We start from the raw sequence: 25,029 nt of genomic DNA on the forward strand, positions 1-25,029 counted from the left end.
TTCCACCAAACCACAAATTTCCTCTTTTTCCAGTTGTTTTGTGTGTTATTACGGCTAAATGGGTGATGTTACGATGTAAAGTATGAACAACAAATCTGTTCACAATAGTTAGTTTGTTCACCATGCCAAGTTCCATTACATTATGACAATGTATAAGTAGTTTACAAAAATTGATATTTCTTGATATTTATGAGTTGGCGGAGGGGGCTCGGGGGGGGGGGGGGTAGGTTTAGGGAGGTTTAGAGGAAAAAGAGCCGCTGTTCGCTCGTGTAAAATGTTCTTATTTAAACCAAATGTATTTTACCCTTCTCTGTCGCTTGATCTTTTAATTTGGTACAATTTTGTTTCTATTTTCAACGTTGTTCATTTTCTATTTGACATCAAAAGGTACTTCTGATGCTTTTCAAGCTATGACCTCTCAAAGCTTTTTGATACTTCACAGACTAATGTGGACACTTCATTATTTTATGCATTAGTACCGAACCCTTGCGTCAGCAAAAATCACATTTGTCAAATTAGAAAAAAAAACTCAATTAACTTGACCTTAACTGTGTATGTCGAGGTCGTCTGTGTATGTCTGAAATTTAGACAACAAATGCTCAACAAACCGCAAAATCTCGAAGCCGAAACTACAACAGAATTACTTACAAATTGTACCACAACTATGACAATCTGTTATTAAATTACACAATCAAAGTTAGTTAGTTTTTTCAAGAGTATTTTACGTGAAGATTTTTAAAAAAAGTTAAGAAATTAAACTGCGTGAAGGCAAAATCATTCAATATTTATCAAACATTTTTTAGCAGTGCCACAAGCTATCCCAGTGAATATAACCGAGATAAAAATTGGGGGATTAACCGCAAATCATTGACCAATTAACAAATTAGCAATTGAAAAATGGAAAAACAGACAAAAAATGCAAATTTTTTCAAATAGTTTGAATACGTTAAAAATTCGAAGTTTTCTAACAGTAAAAAACACGATTACTTTAACTGTTGTTATTTAACAAGCCAACCATGAGCATAACAAAATTGATTTTTGGCTACTTCGAATGGTAATCTTACTTTCGGCTTGTTGGCCCTTCGGCTTGTTTAATTTTATTTGCCCCCGGCCCTAGTCAATGCAGGACAGACCGTGGGAGGGGGGATGTCATCCATTCCGCCGTAGACGGTCCCACCTTGAGGACAATTACGACCATCCATCAGCCATCTAACATACTTTGTATACTATTTATCGGAACTCGTTTGGTTTTGTAGTCAGTGACTTTTATAGCAACATATCATAGTCAGTTTCCGCAATCTGCCACTTTAATTCACCCGTAGAAAGACCTTAACTGACACATTAATTCACCCGTAGAAAGACAAATCATCATCTAATACCTTTGATTGGTGCCAATAGTCAAGCAAGCCTTCGTTTAATCTCGCCGTAAATTTTCCTTTATTCCTAAAAACTCTCCCTTTTTCCTAAATTGAACTGAAACGAAACCGACACTAATGTTTATTCCTATAATCATGCTGATCAAGAGCGGGTCAAGTTTAACAGCAATGACTTCAAAAACCAATTCTCAAAGAATTGAATTGTAGTCGGTTTTTTATAACCACAATATTAATAGGTTCGCTTTTACATGTTTTTAAAGGAAGGAAAACCAAACAACAAAAAAAACTTTTGAATCAATCATTTGCCCAAAAAATAGTACAACGGACAAGATAATGAAAATTTGATATAAATTGCACCAATTCATTTTCAGACTTTGAGATGAGGCTTCAAATATGTACAAAAACTGCTGCTATTTGGAATACTTGTAGTTTTAAACATTACAGGTTGACAACAAAACACACATGATACCAATATACCAAACACACGAGCATGAGTAAATCTCTTAAACGAACAGAGCGATAAATTGTCTTCTTCATCATCAGGCGCGGATCTAGGGTTTTCTCGAGGGGGGGGGGTGTTGCGGATTTTAAAAAAAGAATTCGAAAACTTTCACGACTTATTTTTAGCTCGACCAAAATTTCTGTGCCACCAGCAAATTTCCGAGAAAAAAAACAGGCCAAAAAACGCGTTTTTGGGCACTTTTAAGAAAATTTTGACCAAAGACTTGCGGTTTATCGGCGCGCGCTCCTCTCAAAATTTGTTTTTTTTTGGGCGCCAAAGGCTCTTTTAGAAAAGTTTCAAGGTCCGTCAGCCAAAAAGAGAGCGTCCGCCCCCTTCCCCCAAATCCGCTGGTGTTCATCATCATTATCATTAGCATGGTGTCCGGCGGATAAGACGACATCTTTGAAGACGACAACCGTTTACAACGTGACTTTAAGACGACATTATCCACAATTCTTCAATTGTATTTCTGAGAAATAGAAACAGCTTAAACTCAAACTAGTTCATTTTATAAGTTTAAATGCTCATTGAACGTCTTAATGTCATGTCGTCTCAATGTCCTGTCGTCTCTTGCGCCAAGCTACCATAATTATCTCTTATTTTATAATATTTTTTAGAATAGCACGATTGGACATGAAAGCAACGTGAACAAGTTTCAATAGCTTCTCAGATGAATCTCATCCAATCAAAATCTCTCAAAATAATTGACCAATCACAGCTCATCGTGTTCCTCTTCGTTATCTTCATCTGCTTCTCTTTGTTCATTGTACTTGAGAGGCTCATCTGACTCCTTAACAAACACTCCCTCTGAGCTTCTCCAGCCACACTTCCTCGAGTCTCTTTTCATGGCCGCCACTTCGTACTGGCCTTTGATTGGTCGACCATACTGGCTGCCAGTTATGGCCAGAAAGCTAAAACAACAAGCAGCACATAATTAACTATCCACTAATAAAGCAGATACAACACATAATTAACTATCCACTAATAAAGCATATACAATACATAATTAACTATCCACTAATAAAGCAGATACAACACATAATTAACTATCCACTAATAAAGCAGATACAACACATAATTAACTATCCACTAATAAAGCAGATACAACACATAATTAACTATCCACTAATAAAGCATATACAATACATAATTAACTATCCACTAATAAAGCAGATACAACACATAATTAACTATCCACTAATAAAGCAGATACAACACATAATTAACTATCCACTAATAAAGCAGATACAATACATAATTAACTATCCACTAATAAAGCAGATACAACACATAATTAACTATCCACTAATAAAGCATATACAATACATAATTAACTATCCACTAATAAAGCAGATACAACACATAATTAACTATCCACTAATAAAGCAGATACAACACATAATTAACTATCCACTAATAAAGCAGATACAACACATAATGAACTATCCACTAATAAAGCAGATACAACACATAATTAACTATCCACTAATAAAGCAGATACAACACATAATTAACTATCCACTAATAAAGCAGATACAACACATAATTAACTATCCACTAATAAAGCATATACAACACATAATTAACTATCCACTAATAAAGCATATACAATACATAATTAAATATCCACTAATAAAGCAGATACAACACATAATTAACTATCCACTAATAAAGCAGATACAATACATAATTAACTATCCACTAATAAAGCAGATACAACACATAATTAACTATCAACTAATAAAGCATATTCAATACATAATTAACTATCCACTAATAAAGCAGATACAACACATAATTAACTATCCACTAATAAAGCAGATACAACACATAATTAACTATCCACTAATAAAGCATATACAATACATAATTAACTATCCACTAATAAAGCAGATACAATACATAATTAACTATCCACTAATAAAGCAGATACAACACATAATTAACTATCCACTAATAAAGCAGATACAATACATAATTAACTATCCACTAATAAAGCAGATACAACACATAATTAACTATCCACTAATAAAGCATATACAATACATAATTAACTATCCACTAATAAAGCAGATACAATACATAATTAACTATCCACTAATAAAGCAGATACAACACATAATTAACTATCCACTAATAAAGCAGATACAATACATAATTAACTATCCACTAATAAAGCAGATACAACACATAATTAACTATCCACTAATAAAGCAGATACAACACATAATTAACTATCCACTAATAAAGCAGATACAACACATAATTAACTATCCACTAATAAAGCATATACAATACATAATTAACTATCCACTAATAAAGCAGATACAATACATAAGTAACTATCCACTAATAAAGCAGATACAACATAAGCCATTGAATTGCCAGTGTTATGCAGGAAAAGTGCCACAAAATAAGCACTTTTGTATTTGCAAGTTGTGTTAGACAAAAGCTTATTTGTAATATAACACAACTCTCGCGAGGTAACTTGTGTAATTAACATCGCGACAACTCAACTCGCAAAACTTGAACACATCGAACAATCGCAACGTCACATATGTAGATGGTTGAAAACGAATCATTGCTAAATAGTGCACACTTGCTCAGGAATAATCATTTGGAGCCTATTTTGAGAAGTCAAATGAAATTGCAGTTCTTTTGTTGCACAGGGTAATAGGGTTAATTTTCATCATTGAGAGGGACCTCGAAATTCATCTAATTGAACTTATTCTGGCATAGGATAAATTGGAACAAAACTAGAAATCTTACGAGGGTTGGAAGGCCCAATAATTTTGGCGCTGAACAGCATCGAACACACTCAGCCATGGCTGTCCTAGCGGTGGAATCCCTCATACGCGAAGGACCGAATGCGCGAAAATAAAAATCAGCCAATCAGATTTCAGTAATCTAAAATTTGGAAAGAAAGTAAATATTTCCAGGGACTGAGTATTGATATTAGCCAAAAACGACAGAAATATGCAAAAATTTCAAATTGTCACTGACCGCCGCCGAATTGGAACAAATTTTATATTTCAAGGGTTTCGTTATGAAACTTGCAAAATATCGCTTCATTTAATTCCTTTTAATTGAATGGCAATTATTTCTTTTTAAAAATTGACTTTCGGCTAATTTTGTTTTTGGTCTTTCGCTCACTAGTTTTTTTCGCTCATTCGGTCCTTCGCGCAAGAGAATAGCCCCCGTTCTAGCTGTAGTAGTAGTAGTGCTAGTAGTAGTAGTAGTAGTAGTAGTACTAATAGTACTAGTAGTAGTAGTAGTAGTAGTATTATAGAAGGAGTGCAGCCAGTATTTAGACAGCCGCGTATTCATACTCGTCAGTATTTAGACAAATACTGTATGAACCAATCAGAATCGACAAAAGACATAAATAATCCAAAATAAATCATAATTATTTATTAATTTCTTCTTTGTCTCGATTCTGATTGGTTGAAACAGTATTACTGTATGAACCAATCACAATCGAGAAAAGACATAAATAATCCAAAATAAATCATAATTATTTATTAATTTCTTTTTTGTCTCGATTCTGATTGGTTGAAACAGTATTACTGTATGAACCAATCAAAATCGAGAAAAGACATAAATAATCCAAAATAAATAATAATTATTTATTAATTTCTTCTTTGTCTCGATTCTGATTGGTTGAAACAGTATTTGTCTAAATACTGACGAGTCTGAATACGCGGCTGTCTAAATACTGATATGTAACCAGTATAGAAGTAGTTACCTTCCCGTGTCGATATGTTGGAACTTGACCACTCCGTCTCTCCTCCACAAGTCTGAGTCACACACCACTTTCCAATTGTCACCTAGACACACAAAAATACACAACAATTATTTATGATTGACACATTCGCATAAAACGACGTAATTCACGTTTTTTGCACTTCGCTATTGGACAAGGTAGCTTGTCTTCTTTTTCGCGACTTAAGTCGAATTAAATTAAGATTTCTGAAAAAAAAAACATTAAAAAAGCATCACGACCTAACGATCTATATATATAAAACGTTCATCGACTCCTAAAAAACCCGTCAGTTCTTTTTTTCAAATTAATTCCGCGAGAACAATTCAACTCTTGGATCGAGTGCGACATTCATTCCTAGACAACACATACAAACCAAATTTGCAAAAACTTAATTTCTGGAAATCTATCGTTTTTTTTTTGATGCAGTTTTGACATCATAAAACAACATGCTATGCCATCAACTTGAATCAAGTTCACATTAAAATTCTCAAAACCAAAACTACTTAAAACAAAAAGCATGCATCCGAATAAAAATGAAAAAATAATCAAAAAATTATACCAGAAAATTTTAACAAAAAAAATTATATCAGAAAGAAATACTTAGAATTCCTGAAATTTTTTAAAAATATATCTTAAGAACTCTGAAAACCTATCAACAACAACCCAATTACATCAAACTTATCAAATACGAAGTTGGAACGCAAAGATAAGAGGACTGGAGTACAACAGAAACAAAATTCAAAAAAGACGCCCCCCAGCTAAAAAAAATTCGACCATTCATTTTTTCAAAAAAAATCAGCACTGAAGAATCAAACTCATGAATCGCGTGCGACATTTCTTCGATGACAAAACATACAACTTCAAATTTAAACAATACGCTATGTCATACACTTGAATCACTTTCAAATGAAAATTGTCAAACCAAAAACACACAAAACAAATTAAAACTGAAACTAATTCCTTATTACAAAAAAAAATATTTCAGAAATTTGAAAACGAAACAATTCTCTGCTAACAGATAATTTGAATTAAAAAAAAGAAACCCGTCAAGTACACCGACAAAAACTGAAATCAACTAAACCGACACAAAAAATCAATTTACATCTAAAAATTTCAATCATCTGTAACTTCAGCAGCTCTAGACCAGCTGTTAAACTACAGCTGATAAACGTGCAAATTGGCTAGAAATGGAAATCTTAAAATTGGAGATCCCGTGAACAAAGTTATTTACAGGGTAAAAAGTCTAGTACCCGACTGCAATACCCTTGCTTATCCCAAGGGTAAAAATAGGAGCCATTAATTTTACAAATAAAAAAGAAAAAATCAAAATGTCTATCAATTGTAGTAACAACAACTTGCATCTGTATAAAGATTAAAAAACTGAGCATGATGCTACTTTAATGCAGCTATAACTACAGGTGCAAGTCAATTTGTTCAGCAAATTAACCTGAAAAAAAATCTATAATTCCAATTAATGCGCAGCCGTATTTCTTTTATTAGTCCACGATTGTTACCTAAATGAATCGCATTTCATGATTTAAAAATCGACATCTAATTATGATAGAAGAAAAACAATTTTTTATTTTAGTTTTTGTCGAAGTTTTTTTTTAATTTACCCTATTTACGCAATTTTTTTTGTCGGATGATTTAGTGCTACTTGCACAGCAACCAGCTTTCCCGTTCTGGTAAGTTTCTCAAATTCTATAAAAAAAAACAAAATAAATTCCATTAGAGTACGAAAATACTTGACGCCATCGCATACAATTCTGTCTACTACTCGTCTGTGTTTAAAGATGATCACTTAAATTCCCCCGTTGCTGCCTTTCTAATATTCTCCCAAGTCGAACTAATTTGTCAAAATTTTTCATATAAAATATGCTAATGAATTTCTGGCTTGAAAACTAAATTGTTATCAGTATAAGTTATTTGATGAGAATATTTTGAGAAAAGGTCAACCGAGGTTCCATATTTACTATTTGGTTCAAGTTTGCTGCAAAAAAGACACTTTCTATTCAAGAAGTGTCTTTTCTTTGCTGTCAAAATCCGTATTTGCAGCCGCTATTCTGTCAATTAAGCAACTCAAACCCTCATTTCAAAGCTCTCTTCCGAAGTTTTTTCCTGGGTTTGTCTCATTAGATTCACAAAATTGCTTCGACGTGCTAGCACCATTAAACTTGACGGGATGTCTGATTTGAAGTGTTTCTATGAAAGTTCAACATGAATGTTTTAAGTGTTTGTATATTTGTCACAAAGTATTTTGTGCGATGTCATGTTTACTTGTTTGGAGAAATTTAATTCTTTCAACCTATATGCGCGATCAAATATTGAATAAAAAACCCTATTATAATTGAACGATATTATAATTGAAGTGACGATATTATAATTGAACTCAAACCGTAATAGGTGATTAAATATGCGGCGACCTGATGCGTGCTTCAAACACAGTAGTAAATGAATTGGTTCAGAATTCTCTTGTTTAAAAAAAAAATCAGACTTCGAGGTTCCAAAAATCTTGATGTCTGATTTTCGTGACCAAATATTTAGATAATGAAAATTTTCTAAGACATCAAGGCTTTATTAAATCCGTTCGAGAACAATATCAAGTATAATATCCCACTTTTTAGTCATATTACAAGTAATCGGTATTACTATTAGTTAGAACAGCACACACACTCCCCCCTTGACCTATACTGACCTGTGTCCGTTCTCTCGTAGGCACTCACTTCCTGGTGTGAGTCAGTGAGGGGGGCTGAAAAGAGGTGTGAGTGGAGGTACTTGTCCGTGTTCATGTGCAACAGCCGCACCACATCACCACACTGCACCGCACTTCTACAACACACAACAGCAGTTCAAAACATATACTTAATTAGATATATCGGGATATTTAAATAGTTAGTGTTTTATTTATAATGACTGTCTCGAGGATTTAATTTAAAGGACCAAGTGCACTATCTCCCCCTAAATCAATTAAGGGGGGAGTTCACTTGGGTTGTTCACTTGGTCAAAAGTCAAATTTTTCAACCAATCAGATTTGAGCATAGTACAAGCAGGCCTTACTGCTTGAATAAGACATTTAATTTTAGAGGGAGATTGTTCATCTGGTTTATTTAGGGGCGAGAATTTTAACATGAGCCAATGTAGAAACACTAGCTGAATAATGCTATACTAGTATTACATAATCATGAGAAAAAATGTTTTTTTTTACTTATTCAGCCCAAATAATGTAAATTCTTAAGTCATTGTATAACTGGTCGTGCAAATAGTAGAAATGATAGTAATGAGTTAGGACTGGAGTGTAACTCATAGAGTAATTTCGGATAGGGTACACCGTCTGCTCGTCACGCTATCTTATTTTCGGCCGGATAGATTCGTGCAACTTCTTAGTCTAATACCGATCCTAATCTTACTCTTATACTATCTAGTCTCAGGTTGTTTAACTAGTCTCTGCTAGGCTCAATAGATCTAGGGTATACTGGTTTATTGCGGCTGTTGAAGTGCTCGGGAGAGTCCAACTAATTTCTAAGTTAAATTCAAATCTCTCTGGTGCTGAAATTACAAGTAACTTCAGCACTTACAAATAAGTGGGTTGTTAGTTAGATGGATCATGATTGGTTAATATTAAATACTTTACATTGGTAAAACATTTAATTTATCCAATCATAAAATATAGTTTAGATCAGGTTCCACCCATCCGGGTTTTACAGAGTTTTTTAGAACAGTTCTTTTGTAGTTCAAGGATGGATGATGGACGTTGGTATTTGGCGAACATCATTTTTCTTTTGTTTCCTTTTTGTTAAGGAAGTTCCAGGGATCTGGAATTGAGGACACAAGACGTTGTGTTCTTCTTGTGACAACGACTGAGTCTCTGCAACAGCATCAATTCTGGTTTCAGAATGGTTGGCTATGTCAGGTTTTTCTGTTCTTCGGAGAGAACTTCTTTTGTGTTTGATCTAGCTCGGGAATGGCGTGGAGATTGTGCGTGGAGGGGATGCCTGGTTACTCGGATCTGTACGTATACTTGAACATCGAGGTGGTCATTGGTCTAGTTCAATGAAGTCCTTTTCTGCGAGGTCAAGTCGTACTCTAAATCCTTTGAGTTGTGATTGTGAGCGGCATATCGATTATAGTTGGTCATTCTCTCTCGAGTGTAGTGAGGTCGTCTTGTCTTTTGATGTTCGTCCTTGGTGTTGTATTCTGATCTATATATTGCATCATGTGATTTTACATTTTATAAAACTTTTATTAATTTAATATTTTTTAATTATGATTTTAGTTAGTTGTTTTCACAAAAGCTTTTTGTTTTAGTTCGGTTATTTTGAAGAGTTACTCACCCTTGAGTAGCTCTTATTAAAAATAAAGGTGTGGTCACAAAGCGTGGATGTAGCACGGTGGGTTAGGCCGGCTATAGAGCATGCTCAGGACGTCCTTTCCTGGTGGGTTAGGCCAGGTGTGGGAGTATGATTTCATGCGGTTTTTATGAGGGGTCCTGTTATGTGACAACATTTTATGTTGGGTTTGTTGTGGTTTTACTTATGTTTTGTTGGTTATGTACTTTTTCCAAAAAGCAAATTGTTTGTGGTATGGGTTTGTCTTTTGACTTTTTTGTGTTTTATTATTTCTTTCTAAGACTTTGTAATAGTCTTCAAAAGAATAAATTATCCAGTTTTAAACTGGGTTAATCCGGTTTGGGTACCGTTGGTTTCCTTTTCTTAGTCATGCTGTTATTTTATGATTTGTGGTATTTAGTAAGCTGCGTTGGTTAGTTTTGTTTAGTATATGATTCCTTTCCAACCGGGTTAAAGGAAAGTTTGAAACTTGTTATTATTTGTTAGAGTTGTTGAGTGTGAAAACTTGAAACTGAAATTCATTATTTTAAACAATTCTTCGTGGGCGAGCTGTGCGAGTGTGGATAGAATTTCTGTGCGAATGAATGAAAATATCAAAAGGTTAGTACTGCAATTGCATTTTATTAATTTACTGCATAGAATTTGGAAATTTACTGCTAGTAATGGGGGAATTTTAAGATACAAATTTTCATCATATGTAGATTTACTGCTTTTAGGGGAAAATTTTATAAATTAATTTACTGCATTGGTATTATATTTATTTAATTGTTGGTGCAAAAGTTAAATAGGGTTTTAAATAGTTTTGAAGAAGTTTGCTATTTTTTATTTTTCTTTTGTGAATTTTTCAGATGATTGAAGATGAAGGCTAAAAATCTAAAGAAAACATGAATAAGGAATGGTGAGTTTTTCAATATTTTAATTAGTTAGTAATATTCATTTAGTTCATACTTACCTGTTAGTCGTCGGGGAAAAAACCGTGGGGGAAGATATCGTGAATTAGTTCTGAAGTTGTTAGTAGTTTAGCTAAGATGCGGATGATATTTTTAGTTTGAAGTAGTGGCCAAAGCAATTGAAGTGCCTTAATAGTGGTTAGTTCTTCAGTGCCTACTGCAAACTCATAAGGTGTGTTTTGGATTAAGTTATATAACTTGTGGTTAAATTTAGTGTTGTGGATGAATTCTAAAATGGGGATTTCTATAGGCTGTACAAACTCGTGCGGGATAAGGAAGGGTCGGGATTCTTCTGCGTTGAAGGTCTTGGTGATGGGGCAGAAAATATACATTTGGGTTATGGGGTCATAATTACGAAGAATACCATGAAGGTTAGTATTTTTGATACAATATGTGAAATTTAGGAAATACGGTGAAGTGTATTTTGAATTGATGAATTGAAAGCGATGGTGTGGTTGTCTAGAGGGTGTGTGGAGGTCAAAGTGATTTTGGATGAAACGATAGTAACTGTATGTATGTGTTTGTTTAGTTCGCAACATAATATCGTGTGAGCAGTGTAAATCTCTTTCGTGTGGTGCAAGGAAATGAAAGGTTAGTGAAAAGATTTGGAAGCGTTCTTTAAAACTTTCGTACGCTTGTGTGCTTGTTAGTGCTTCTGAAATAATGTGATCAAACTTTCGGTCGAAGATGTTTAGTGTAAATACATATGGTGTCTTGATGAAAAATTTCTCGGTGATTTGTGGGTTAGCGAAGCGATCGTCGTCTAAGAATTGATCTTGGTTAGCTCTGATGATGTTGTGATCATAGTATTCTAGTGTGTATTCGTTAGCTCTAGGTGCAGTGTGTATTTTTAGTGATTTTTTATATCCAACGTAAGTAAATTGTCTAGCGGTGAGTGGTGTAGTTAGTCGATATAGCATGTCTTTGTTTCGGTCTATATCAATGGATGTGTTAGTTAAAGGTAAGCAAAGAGGGTTAGTGAAATGATAGTATGAGGTCCAAGAGAGAGTGGGCATTAAAACGTATTCGTCTACAAAGTTGCGTGTTTCGTTAGCGTCATGAGGGGTGTTTAAGGTGTATTGTGGAAATGAGGGTAAAGTGATGGCTAAAAATTCTCTAGTGTTAGTATGTTGGGGGTGGTTGATGTATTCTCGGGCTGTTCCTGGTTTTGCTGGGAAAGGATGGTTGGGGAACTTTCTTTTAAAAGTGCGATAAGCTCTATTAGTGTTGAGTGAGGATTCAGTTGATGTGGATGATGGTGCTAATGATTCGGTATAATTTGAAGAGGGTGTAGGGGGATTGGATGAATTTGTAGTGGAGGAGATTTGGTTTATGGTCGGGGTGTTAAGGTGGTAGGGTTGTTGTTGGAGGGTAATAAAATTGTCTAGCTCTGGGGAGATTCGGGGGGTGTCTGGAGATGATTGGTCAGAATGGTATGAGGAGTAGGTTGGGGTAACTTGGGAAGCATAAGAGGGTGTAGGAGTGATTGGGTCAGGGTTATTTGATAATATGGGTTGAAAAGGAGGTTGAGAAAAATGAGAAGGGTTATGAAAATTATTGGATGGAGATGGTTCTGAGTCGGCAAATTCGTCGGGGGTTTCAATATTCGGGTTATTTAGCTGTGAAATGGAGTATAAAACTGAAATTTGTGAGTTAGTGTCGGAATTCATGCCTGATGTTACATTGCTAGATGGAAAATCGGGTGGCGGAAAAGCAAAAAGTGGTATTATTGGGATTGAAGAGGTAAGGTTGGTTGGATGGGAATTTGATCGATGGAGTGATCCAAGTTGGCGGCTCATCGTGGGCTAAAAAAATTATTATTTTGAGATTGAAAAGCGGTGGTATGGGGCTGTTCAATAATTTGTTCATAAGTATTATCATCTTGTGATGGATGTGTCATTATATGTTGGACGGGACTTTGTGATGTGGTGAGTCGAAAATTTGGATTATGTGTGATTGCTAAATTTCTAAAATTTCGCGGGGCTAGGGATAGTGGATGGTTATTTGGTAGGGGTGGTAATTGTGGTGCCGTTGGCTGTGGGTCGACATTGTTATGTTCTTCGTCGTATGTATTTTGTCGTGTTGTTATTTTTGTGTTATATTCTTTTATTTGTGCGTCTAAAAGAATTTTGTTTATAGATGTGGAAAAAATTCCAAAAAATCCTGCAAAGAGTATGCGTGCTACGCTTGCTTGTCTGTTTACTTGTGTGTGTATAGCACATGTATTGTAGATTCCTTTTAAGAGTGAGAAAAGAAATCCAATAAAGTTAAACATTGCGTATAAAATAGTCAATTTTTCTAAGATGTAGTAGGGCCATCCTAGAAAATCTAGGATCTCATTTTTGAGTGTAACAAAGCTAAAAATGTTAATTGGTGATATATCTTGGGGACGGTATTTTTCGCCGTTTAGATATATATAATCTTTTATGTCTTTAAAATATCCGCTATAGTCTTGCGTGTAGATATCGGCAAATCCTGCGGTTTCTGCAAGTTTGCGTAAGTTTTGGTCTATTGATTGTCTTTGTATAGTGTCCATTTGTGTTAATAATTCTTGGAATTGTTGTGTTCTAATGTGATGTTGAATATCTGATTTTGAATAGATTCCTATTGATTGTAAGTCTATATTTGGGTTTCGAGCAATAGCGCGAATGCTTTCTGGTGAAAATTTTTTGAGTGATTGCATTAATGTGGGATATGGAGTGAGAAGATAATATTTGTTTTCATCAGGGTTTAGTTGTACTACATTGTGGCTATTTTCTGATCCACATGGGACTGCGGTATCCCAGAAATATGTTCTTCGTGAAAGTGTATCCACGAAATGTACTTTATTCTTATAAAAGATAGGAATTCTTTTATAACATCGTTTATCTTCAAAAACGTATAGTGGTGATACTTTTTTAGTACAAGTATAAAACCATAAGATGTTTCCTTCGTAGTCTAAAAAATTTGATCTATTTCCTGATAATAAGTATCCTGCGTAGGGTATTTTTAATACTGCTAGTGCAAGTGATTGTAGTATTTGTGTTCGTTCTAATTCGCATAGTTGATGTAGTGTTTCTAATTCAGAGAGTGACATTTCTTGAAAAATGCGGCTAATTGTATAGTCTAGTTTCATATCCAAATGAATATCATAGTGGATATTACCAAAATATGTAGTATTCATTAGTGATAATTCTTGTAAGCGTGTGCTTCTGGTGTCATAAGGTTTTAGATGTCCACCAGGTTGTCCGTTGCTTTTTTCAAAATTAACTGGTATATAGGATGTTCCTTCGTTTAGAGGATGACCTGTGGCGTATGGGTCGATTTTTACTTTACCAGTGGTCATGTCGAATCCTTTTTCATATTCAACTAATATTTCAGAGTATTGTGTTCTGTGAAGTGGATTCCTGTATTTACATGCAAGTTCTGTTTCTTGATATATTTGAAAACGTGTCAATTTATTTTCTATATTGTCTATGTTTCGAAAATCGGAACTTAGTTTGCGTGATGGATGGACTTGTTCATATGGAATTGATTGTATGAAATATTTTTCGTGAAATTTTATCATACGAGCGTGTATTTTTGCTACTTGAAATGTTGTACATGTGTCTTCGGGGAACCAAACAATTGTTGCTTGTGTTCTCGTTGTAGGGTCGCAATATCCTTGATCATTTTTACAAGGTAGTCGGATTCCTTGATAGATCATTGTATTATCAGATAAATCTCGTGTGAGTTGTATTTTTTCGAGTTGTATTTTCCAATCGAAAAACATTATTTCTTGGTATCCTTTATTTTTTGTGTCTGCTTTGCAGTTTGATGGGTTATTTATACCAATGTGTGGTATCCAGTGTTTATCATGTAGGTCATAGGTTAATCGTCCGTGTGCGCCGTTATACGGGTATTTTTCGTCTAGTCTTATATGTCCTTGGTGTCTTTCAAGTTGTGATTGATGTACAGAGTCTGAAAAAACTTGAAAATTAACTAATTTTCTTTGGGAGTTTTTATTTTTTGTGATGTTTAGTCTAAGTAATTCATTTTTACAATCGTCGGGATTGAGATGTAAAAGACGTTCTATATTACTTTGGTAGAATGATTCATGGTCAAGTCGGTTTTTGTTTCCGTTCGAGACTTGTGAACAATGTACTTTCTTTTCGGAAAATGTTGCTGTGAATTTATAACCTGTAACTGTTGTTGCTCGGGCTTTTGAATAGAGTGTTGCTATTATATCTGTGGTTTCTATAGCTTGTGGTTCTGTTTCACATTGTGATACCTGATTGATTGCATATTTATGTAGTGTTTTTTGTTCATTTTCTTCGCAATCGTAATGTGTTACTAATAAATCTTGTGGTCCTGTACGAGGGGAAGGGTTTATATTTTGATTTGAGGTTATTAGAAAAAGGGTTTGGAGAAAAATTAATAATTTTAGAATATACATGTGTATGATAATCCTGAGTATGGATTATAAAATGTAATGTAACCAATTGTGTTTTTAGTGTATCTGTCGTATTTGTATATTACTTCAGTAGTTATAAACGGTGGTGGTAGTGATTGAGCTGTTATGTTAGGTGGATTTAATGGGTAGGGATGTTGGGTAATATTATTTAACTTAACTGTGATTTCAAATTTTAATTGTAAACTGTTTTGTTGGAGTATTTGAATATTGTGATCACGGATATCGTTGTGAATATCTTGGCGATATTGTAATCTATTAAGTGCCCAGTTATGAAGGCGGTTACTTTCTTGATGTTGTCCAAATAGTGGTGGAGGTGCTGTGAATGTATTCCAATCTAATCTTAAAGGAATATTTATTGATGATTGTTCTCGATATCTGGCGTCGAGATTATTTGGAAAATTTAAGTTAAAGGGTAGTGGTGAAAATTGACTTATTGATGGTGTTGATGGTAGTGATAATGTTTCTGGTAGTGATGAGGATGTTGTTGTATCCGTAGAAATATCTATGGGGTCATTGACTAAATTTGGTTCACCTTGTGTGAATGAATTTGTAGTCCAATATGGCAGTCGTGATGTTAGGTTTGGGGGGTTAAAGGGATTTTCACGTATCTGTTCAGATGTTGGTGTTGAACCTAAGTAGTCTGAAGGTAGACTTGAAGTGCTTCGTTGTGAAAAAAGTGTAGGAGTTTCTGGTGTGATACCAGTGGTGTTTTCTGGAGTGGTTTGTGTTGGGGATTGAGGTATATCAAAATGAACTCGGGGAGTTTGAAAATTTCTATTTCGTCGAGGATGTATAATTTGTCTATTTATTTCTGCTGTGTTTTGGTTTTGACTAAGGTTTCGTATTCTACTTAGTTCTTGTGGTAGTGTTGGGTAAAGATTATATGTTGGTTCACTTAGGGATGCTTGTCGTTGAACTGGTTCTAGTGGTTCAGATATACGAGCGTGCCTTTCTTCAAAGGTGTATGGATTGTCTTGAAAAGAAATTCGTGTAGATGTTTGAGGGTTTTGAGTAGTTGAAGGTGGTGTTGGATTATCTTGGGATGATGTCGGTGAAGACTGATTCTGTGACTGTTGGGTAGCAATTTTTGATGGATTTTTAAATTGTTACTTTAGTGAGAGGGTTTATGTTTATTATAATATTCTTCTAAAAAAAGAATTAGAAAAATTGTTGCTAGGGCAAATGTAATGATTGCTTTCTTTATACATTTACATATTGTCAAAATGAGGGATGATAGAAATGTTATGAAAATTACAAACAATAAAAAAATATCAGTTCTACTGAAAATTGTTCGTATCATTTAGACAAGTTGTTAAAATCGTACCTGTGGATATATTCAAGGGTTTTGGAAAGTTGGAGGAATAGTTCAATTATTGTGTAGAAAATTAAAAAAATGTTACAAAAAATTATTATGATTATTAGAAAAGATTCGATGATATCAAAAAGAAAGATTATAAAGACTTGAAGTATTGAAAAAAAATGTTTAAAATTGATAAATATTTGAGCGACTGTTTGAGAGAAAAGCATTTAAGAAATGATCTCTTTGTCGAATATTTTTTGCTGTTTGAGGCGATTTTCTAGTGTGGTCGAATTATTTATTAGTTTTTTGACAAGTGGGTTGAGTTTCGTAAAAAATTGTTGGGGGCAATTTTCATGGTGACTGGGAGGTCGTCTTTTTCTTTATTTTTGTTTGTCAAATGATCCGGGGTATGGTGAGATTTTTATACTTTAGGCTAATTAAAATCTTCATTTTGTGACTTTAGGCTAAGTTATCAAATTTGTTTTGGGGGTATTCGTGGTCTGAGTTGGGGAAATATTGTTGATCTTTGGGTTATTAGATAAGGGAGGGGTACGGTATTATGGTGATATTTATTTTAGCTGTCAAGTTGGAGTGGTTTGCTTATTTTTGACCTGGAGGTTGTAAAGTTATAGTTAGAGATGTGCCTGGAGTTCTAGATTATTCGTCTAATTGATCTTAGTTTGAGTTAGAGAAAGTGGCGGATTGGATGAATCCTATTGGTCTATTTTGAACTAGAATTATTGCGTACTTGTGAGCATGTTATTTTGAAAAATGGAAATGAAAAATGTTACGGAGGTTTCAAGATTGTGAAGTATAAAATTTTAAAATTACTTTTTAAATTCTACTTTCTTTAATATTTTAGATTGGGGGATGAACATTTTGTAGTTTTTACGTGGTTGATTTCGGAGTCTTGTTGTCTTTCTATGTTCTGATTTGTCTATTTCTTCTTGGGGTATTATTTGTTCTGTCATTTTTCTATTTTTTCTTTGTTTTGGAGATTCTTTATGGTTTTGTGTATTGTTTTTGGTAGCGATTGGTTTTGTGTTTTGATTTTCGGTGGGGTTATCATTTTGTTCTGTGTTTTTCAGATGTGGTTCGTTTTGAATAATTTTTAATCCTGTGAAAGAATATAATTGGGTTAATTCGCGGAGTGCGTATTCTTTTGGGTAATAAGGTAATAGGTTGTTTCGATGCTGAACGATTTCTTTTTTGTTTGAGTCGATAATTTTATATGTGACATCTGTGGGTTTTGCAATTATTTGATAGGGTCCTTTTCGGAGGGGTTGTAATTTTTTAGAAATTCCTTTTTGAGTATTAAAATTAGGTATTAAAACAAATGTTCCAATTTTTAAATCGGAAGCTGGTGTAAAACGTGAATTGATTTGTTCATTTATGTTTTGTCTTTGTAATAACTTTTTCGTTATTTTTTGGTAAATTTCATTGTGTTTCTTATCTCTATTTAAAATCCATTCGGTGTGTGTACCGGAGGCTAATTTAAGGATTTGTGGGTGATGAAAATGATCTTCATCGTGCGTATGTAATGGTAGGTTATAACAAATTGAGTCTTTATTTGGTTGACAATAACCTTGTGCGTTTTTATGGGAATTTGCTGTAAACATTATTGGTTTGCGTGGCTTTTGGTTGAAAACCATTTCGTATGGTGACATTCCTAAAGTTGTCGTGATTTGTGAATTATATGCTAATGGAAATAATTTTACATCTGCTGACCATTCGGTATATTTGGTATCATTTCCGTTGATGATACATCTAAGATATTCTTGTAGTGAACGGTTCATACCTTCGACTAAGCCGTTTGTCCAAGGTGCATGAGATGTACGTGGTTTGTGTTTAATGTTGTATAAATGACATAGTGTTATTATTTCATTATTTATGAATTCTGTACCATTGTCTGTGACTAAAATTTCTGGTAGTCCAAATTTTGCTATCCAGTGTTCATAAAGTGTTGTGTATGCGTAATAAGCGTTACAATGTGGTACTGGGTTAAGTGCTACATAATGTGTAAATGCGTCAACAATTACCATAATGTAGGAGTTTCCTTCTGATGAGGGTGAAATTGGTCCTTTAGTATCAAATGAGATACGATGATTAAAGTATAAACTTTGTCCTTTAAAATCTTGTTTTTGTGCTATTTGTTTTTGATTTGGGTAAGGTTTATTTAATTGACATACTATACAATCATTGCATAGTACTTTTATCCAAATTGGTGCATTTGGGAAGTAAAAATTTTGTATAAAATTTGAATATGTTTTCTCTGATCCAGAGTGTCCTTTAATGTTTTGTGTATGTGAAATATTAAAAGCTATAAGAATCATACTTATAGGGAGACAGGGAACTGTAGATTCATTAAGGTTGTACTCTAAAAGGTCTGTATTTTCGTTAATTGTTGTATTGTTAAACTTGCGAAAGTATCGGAGGAGTGTTTTGTTTCCTAGAATGGTTGAATCTGCTTTGATAGGTTTAGTTTTATATTTGTGCCATGATTTTAGTTGTCGAATTACTGGGTCAAGGTTTTGATATTGTTTCAGTGTTGAAATTGTAATTGTTTCTGTTGGGGGGAGAAAAATGTTTTCGATTTCTAATTTAGATAATGGTATTGTATCAAGTGGGTCGTGAAGGTCAAAAACTTGATTTATTGTGTATTTTGAATCATTTGTTTGTGGTCCTGATAAATTTATTTTATCAGTTAAATCTTCTTTTTCAATTAGTGGAAAATGGTCTTTTTTAGGTAGGTGTTGTTTTGTTCGTTTTTGTTGGGTGTTATTTTTTATCCATTGAGAATATGGAATTGGTTTAAAAGTTGATGTTCCAAGTAGGTCAACTTCATAATGATTATTTTGACAATCTAAATAAAGTGGGAAATGTTGTAAATTATTTATTTGTGATTGTTCAATATCAGTTTTTACTGCATATTTGCATTCTAATCGAGGTGATGTTTCGTTTTCTGCAAGGTAGAATTTTATATTTTTGGGTATTTCAACTGTTGTTTTTCGTGTAAGTAATTCAGGTGGTGTATTTCGACTTAAGGTGTCTGGTAATGCAAGATTTTTTCCTGCAGTCCAAACTATATGTAAGTTTGGAAATTTCATTAGAATTAGTTGAAATCTGTAAACTCGGTGGTTTGGGTTAGATTTCTGTGTAAAAAGAAAGATGATTGGTTTGTGGTCTGTGAACAAAACTGTGGGATGTTTTGATCCAAGTATCAGAAATTCATATTCTGTAAGTGTATATATTATGGCTGTACATTCTCTCATTAGAGTTGAGAGTCGTAGCTCTGCTTGAGTGAATAATCGAGAATTTGCTGATATGAGGTTCATTTTATTTGTACCATTATGTGATTGTAATAATGCTGCGCCGATGCCAAAGTTCGAAGCATCGCACATTGCATAAAATGGTTGATCAGGGTCTGGAATTGTGTTTGAAATTTGTTCAGTTAAAAGTTTCTTTATTTCTTCGAATCGTGTTTGATGTTCTGTATTCCATTCAAAGTTGTTTTGTTGTCTAAGGATGTTATAAAATGGTCGTAGGTATAATTGCATTTTATAAACATATTTACTTAAAAAGTTTAACATTCCAAGGAACTCTTGGATTTTCTTTTTATTTGTTGGTGGTTGAAGTTTTTGAATAGCGTCAATGCGTGATTTCAGTGGAGTGATTGTTTTTCTTTCTATATTATGTCCTAAGAATTTAACTCTAGTCAAAAAGAAGTGTGATTTATCGGGGGCGGCCTTCAGATTTTCGTTCTGAAGTATTTGGTGATATGTTTCTAAAACTTTGAACATTTCGTCTTTTGTTTGTGATTGCATAAAAACATCGTCTAAATAGGTGATTGCGTTTTTCTTGAGTATTAGTGGTCTAAAAATTTTGCTCATAAAGGCTGAAAATGCTGCTGGTCCTATGGATATTCCATAGAATAAGCGGTTGAATTCATATTGTTGGTTTCCGATAACAAATTGTGTTAAACGTCGTGATTGTTCATCTAGTGGCATTTGATTGTATGCACTATTCATGTCGGCGGTTGTGAAGTATTTGCCGTTTATTTTTGTTAAAATAACTTGTATTGGTTCAATGGGCCAATTACATTTTGATTCATCTATGAGTGAATTGAGGTATCTAGCATCGAGAACGATTTTTAACGATTCTCCTTTAGCTAGAATGATAACGGGGTTGATGAATGTGTTGCCTTTTGGTTGTTCTTCTTTATTAACCGGTGATATAATGTTGTATTGCTCTAAAATATCGAGTAATCTGTTTACTTTATCATGTAAGTGAATTGGTACTTTACTTGCTCTTTGTTTTTTGAAAACTGCGTCTGGTTTTAATGGGAGATGTAGTGATGAACTGATTTTGCCAACATCGAATTTTGATGTTGCATAGACTGATGAATATTGAATTAGCTGTTTGGCTAACTTTTCAAATTCGTCTTGTGTTATTTGTGAATGTTGGAAATTAAACATTGTTAAAAATTTCTGTTGGTCCTCTGTGTAGTTACTGATGTTGAATGTAGGTTTGAAATATGGAGTTTTTGTGAAATAATCCGTATTTCTGTTTTCGTTACTTATTATATTATTTATAGATAATTCTTCATTAAGAATTGTAGATTGGCAAATATCTAGTAATTGGAGTATATTATTTACGCGATAGGCTTTTTCGTGTATTGGTGATATTGTTGCGTTGGTTTCACAATATCCTAAAAGTCCTAATGGTAATGTTACTTGGTAAGGTGTGTTGTTATAGACATGTAAGGAGATGATATCTGAATTCGAATTTTTCAAATATTTTATTGAAGAGATTGTGATTTTGAAAAATTTATGAATCGGTTTGAATTCAAAATCTGACATATAAAAGTTTTGTTTGTTTTGTGCTTTATCATATTGGTGAACTTGTTTGATTGAAAAATTATAGATGTTTCCTGATAGTGGTTTCAGGTGTTTTCCTTGTTGGTTAAATATCGGATAAAATTTTGAAAAGAATGGTGGTTGTTTATTCAATCTTTGAAAAAATGTTAAGGATGTTTCTTTTGTTTTTGTATATTTATCTTTGATTAATATTTTACTGTTTAGTATGTTAATTGTTGGTATATACTTTGAAATAAATGGTATTCCAATGATATTATATTTAATATCGGTGATATGGAATATTTGTTTAAATGGCTTATTTAAAATTTTACTTTGTTCCATTGTTCTGGTAGGGAGGAGAAATAATTGGATTTTTCCGTAGTTTATCAATGTTGATCCTTGTGCTGTCGCTAGTTTGCTGGAGGTTTCAAGAGGTGTTAGCTTTGGGTGTAAGATTTTTATTTCATTCCATGTGGGAATGTTTATTATGTTTGATTCTGCTCCTGAATCAATTAAAAAATCTATTTCAAGGTCTGGTGGTTGAAATTCTTTATTTCTTGGGCTTTCTAAGAGAAATGGTATTGTCCAAATTTTTTCTTTGGGTTGTTCTTTTTGTATATTTTGATAAATGTGGTTTGTATTCAAGCATTTTGTTTTGGTATTTTTATTGGTTTGATTTGTAGTGTTTATCTCATTTGTTTCTTGCGTCGTTGGTGTGGAATTTATGGGTGTAGTGTAATGATTTTGAAGAATTTGTGATTGATTTTCATATATATGTGATGGAAAGGGTTGTTCATATATGACAGATTCATAGTCATTTTCGACTTTTATCATATTGATATCAAGAGTGTTTTCAGTATCACTTTCTGAATCTGATGATGTACAGTTTATTTGATTGAGTTGTAACGTATCAGTTACTGTGTCATCAATACCTGGAGGGTCTGATGTTGTTTCTGGGTTAGCTTGTACTTGATTGATTTGTCTTTGATGTTTAGGTGTACTGCTTCTGTGACGATTATTAGAGTTATTGTAGTGATTATTATTTCGGTGTGGTGATTGGGAATAATTTCGATAGCGATTATTATAACTTGGGTGTCGGTTTTGTGAATTATTTCGCGATCTGTTTTGGTAATTATTGTTTGGTCTGTTATAGTTCGATCTATTATATGAGTTATTCCTTGATCGGTTGTTCGGGTAATTCTGGTTTCGGTTGTTTGAATAACTTCTGTTTCGATTATAGGAGTAGTTTCTATTCCTATTGTATGATGAATTTCGTGATTGGTTGTTTGGATAATAGTTATTTCTTGATTGAGAATTAGATCTAGAAACAAATCGTTGTGTATTTGAATTTGATCTGGAGTAGTTATTTCGACTATTCGGTCTATTGTAGTGATTTTGTGATGAATTATACGTGTTTCTTCGTTCTGGTGATCTTCCTCTATAACTTGAGTTATATGGAGATTGATTTCTTGTATAGCTTGTATTGTTTGGGAGTGGTTTTCCTGAACTGTTGTTGCTGTATACATTTTTGTTTGGTAGGTTTTGATCTTTTTTCATGTATTGATAAAATGATTTATTTGGTTCTTTGTATTTTTGAGGTTTATTTTGACTATCTTGTTGTTTTTGTCTACATTCGGAAATACTATGTCCGTATCGTCGGCAATAATTACACCATTTTTTGAAAGATGGTTTGCCTTTAAAGTTCGGGTTCTTTTCGTAAATATTGAGTATTTCAGTGATTTTTTCAACGAGATCTGTTTCTGATTCTTGTATATTATTAATATTAGTGGGAGTCGTTTCAATTTTGTTAACGTATTGTAATTTCAGATTTTCCGTTTCTTCTAATTTCATTGTGATTTCTGCTTGTTCTAGTTTGTCTACTAGTTTTCTAAAATCTAAATCGGGTTCTCGAATTGAAGAAGGATGTGATGCTCTCTTTTTTATTGCTATTTTCCTTAATTGTGGTGTTAAGGTCATCATTAAGATTTCTGTCATCTTAGTGTTTTTATAGTCATGTGTATTTAGTGAATATGCTTTTCGAACTAGTGTTTCGATTCTTACTGCTATTTGCTTGATGGTTTCGTTTGGTAATCTGCGAATTTCATTACATAAAACTCTTTGTTGTTGTTTGTTTCTTTCGGAGTCAAACATTTTTGAAAATTCTTGTGTAAATCTTTTCCAGTTTGATTTTATTTCTTGAGGTAGTACTGAAAACCATTTTTGGGCTGCGCCATCTAAGGTTGTTTGTATCAACGCTGTGCGTCGATGTATCCAGTTTTGATGTAGTGGCGTGTTAATTGGTTCAGGTCCAATATTTAAAATTAAATTTGCTGTTACTGCATTTAAGTAATCTTCTACAGAGTATTCAGGGTCTGTTCCTGTGAAAACCATTAAGGGTTTATTTGATGTTATTGATGATCCACCCATAAGGTATGGATTCATTGTCATTTGTAATGATTCAGCTGCATTTGGCATTTGAGAAAAATTTGAAAGTTGGTTTCTTGTTATTTCATGTTGTTGAAGATAATACGGGAGTGGTATTTCATTTTGCATTTGTGATGGTTGATACGAGTGTGTAGTCATTGGATTTTGTTGTTGAATTGGTTGAAAAGATTGTATATTAATTGGATTTGGTTGTTGAATTGGTTGTTGATATTGTGCATCTATTGATTGTGGAGAAAAATTTCTATGGTTTGTACGTGTTTTCTGTATTCCTTGTCTACGATATTCTTGAGTATTTGGTGCAAATATATCTGGTTGTAAGAAATCTTCATCTGAGGATAAATAATCCATTTGATAAGATGTTTGTTTTTTATTTTTATTTTGTTGAAAAAATGGGTAATTTTCACTGCGATCCTGTGGAGGATTTGGTTGAAAATTTGTGGAATTATATTGGGCCGTTGGGTTATCCCAGTTTCGAGGTTTTGTATATTGATTAAAATTTCTTTGTGGTTTATAATTTGTTTTTGATGGATGTGTATAATTATAATTATGGTCTGCAAAGTTGTTTCTAGTGAATGTTTTGCGTGTTTTTGATGGTATTGTCATGGGTTTGTATGTTTGGTAATCCATATGTGAATATTTAGGGGCAACCGAAGGTTTAACGGTTGATTGTAAGGTTACCTGTGTTTGTGAAGGATTTGTATTTCTTGGTGTTGTTAAATTTGGGCGTATTGGTGAAATACTTTGTTGTGTAGTTGTTGTGTGTACAATTTCTTCATTTATGAAGTGTGATGGTGTCTGTATATCTTGTTGAGTAAGATTCCTAGTTCCATTGAGGTTTTCATTGTGTATGACTGTAGAGTTTAAACTATTATTTTGTGTATCGGGTAAAAATGTATTATAGTTTAATGGTGTTGCATCAATTGTTAATGGTATTACTCTTACATAATCTCTTATGTAAGATATTGTACCTATTGCTTGACTTGAGATTGATTGTGGAAAGTTTATAAATACGGGATGAGACCATTCGGGGTCCCAAACATAATCTGATTGTTCTGTGAT

General features: G+C 33.5%; 1 protein-coding gene across 1 annotated transcript in view; it reads right to left on the reverse strand.

Annotated features, from left to right (window-relative positions):
- Nucleotides 1-2,082: 2,082 nt before the first annotated feature.
- The window catches only part of LOC134855104 (stromal cell-derived factor 2-like), a 71,254-nt gene continuing 48,307 nt past the window's right edge, over nt 2,083-25,029 (reverse strand). The window contains exons 4-6 of the mRNA XM_063871489.1: nt 8,337-8,470; nt 5,624-5,705; nt 2,083-2,789 (exon numbers count right to left, since the gene is read on the reverse strand). Of these exons, the coding sequence (XP_063727559.1) occupies nt 2,591-2,789; nt 5,624-5,705; nt 8,337-8,470 (415 nt within the window). The 3' untranslated portion in view covers nt 2,083-2,590. The remainder of the gene's footprint in view (nt 2,790-5,623; nt 5,706-8,336; nt 8,471-25,029) is intronic.

Source organism: Symsagittifera roscoffensis, chromosome 10, assembly GCF_963678635.1.
Source record: "Symsagittifera roscoffensis chromosome 10, txSymRosc1.1, whole genome shotgun sequence".
Lineage (NCBI taxonomy): Eukaryota > Metazoa > Xenacoelomorpha > Acoela > Convolutidae > Symsagittifera > Symsagittifera roscoffensis.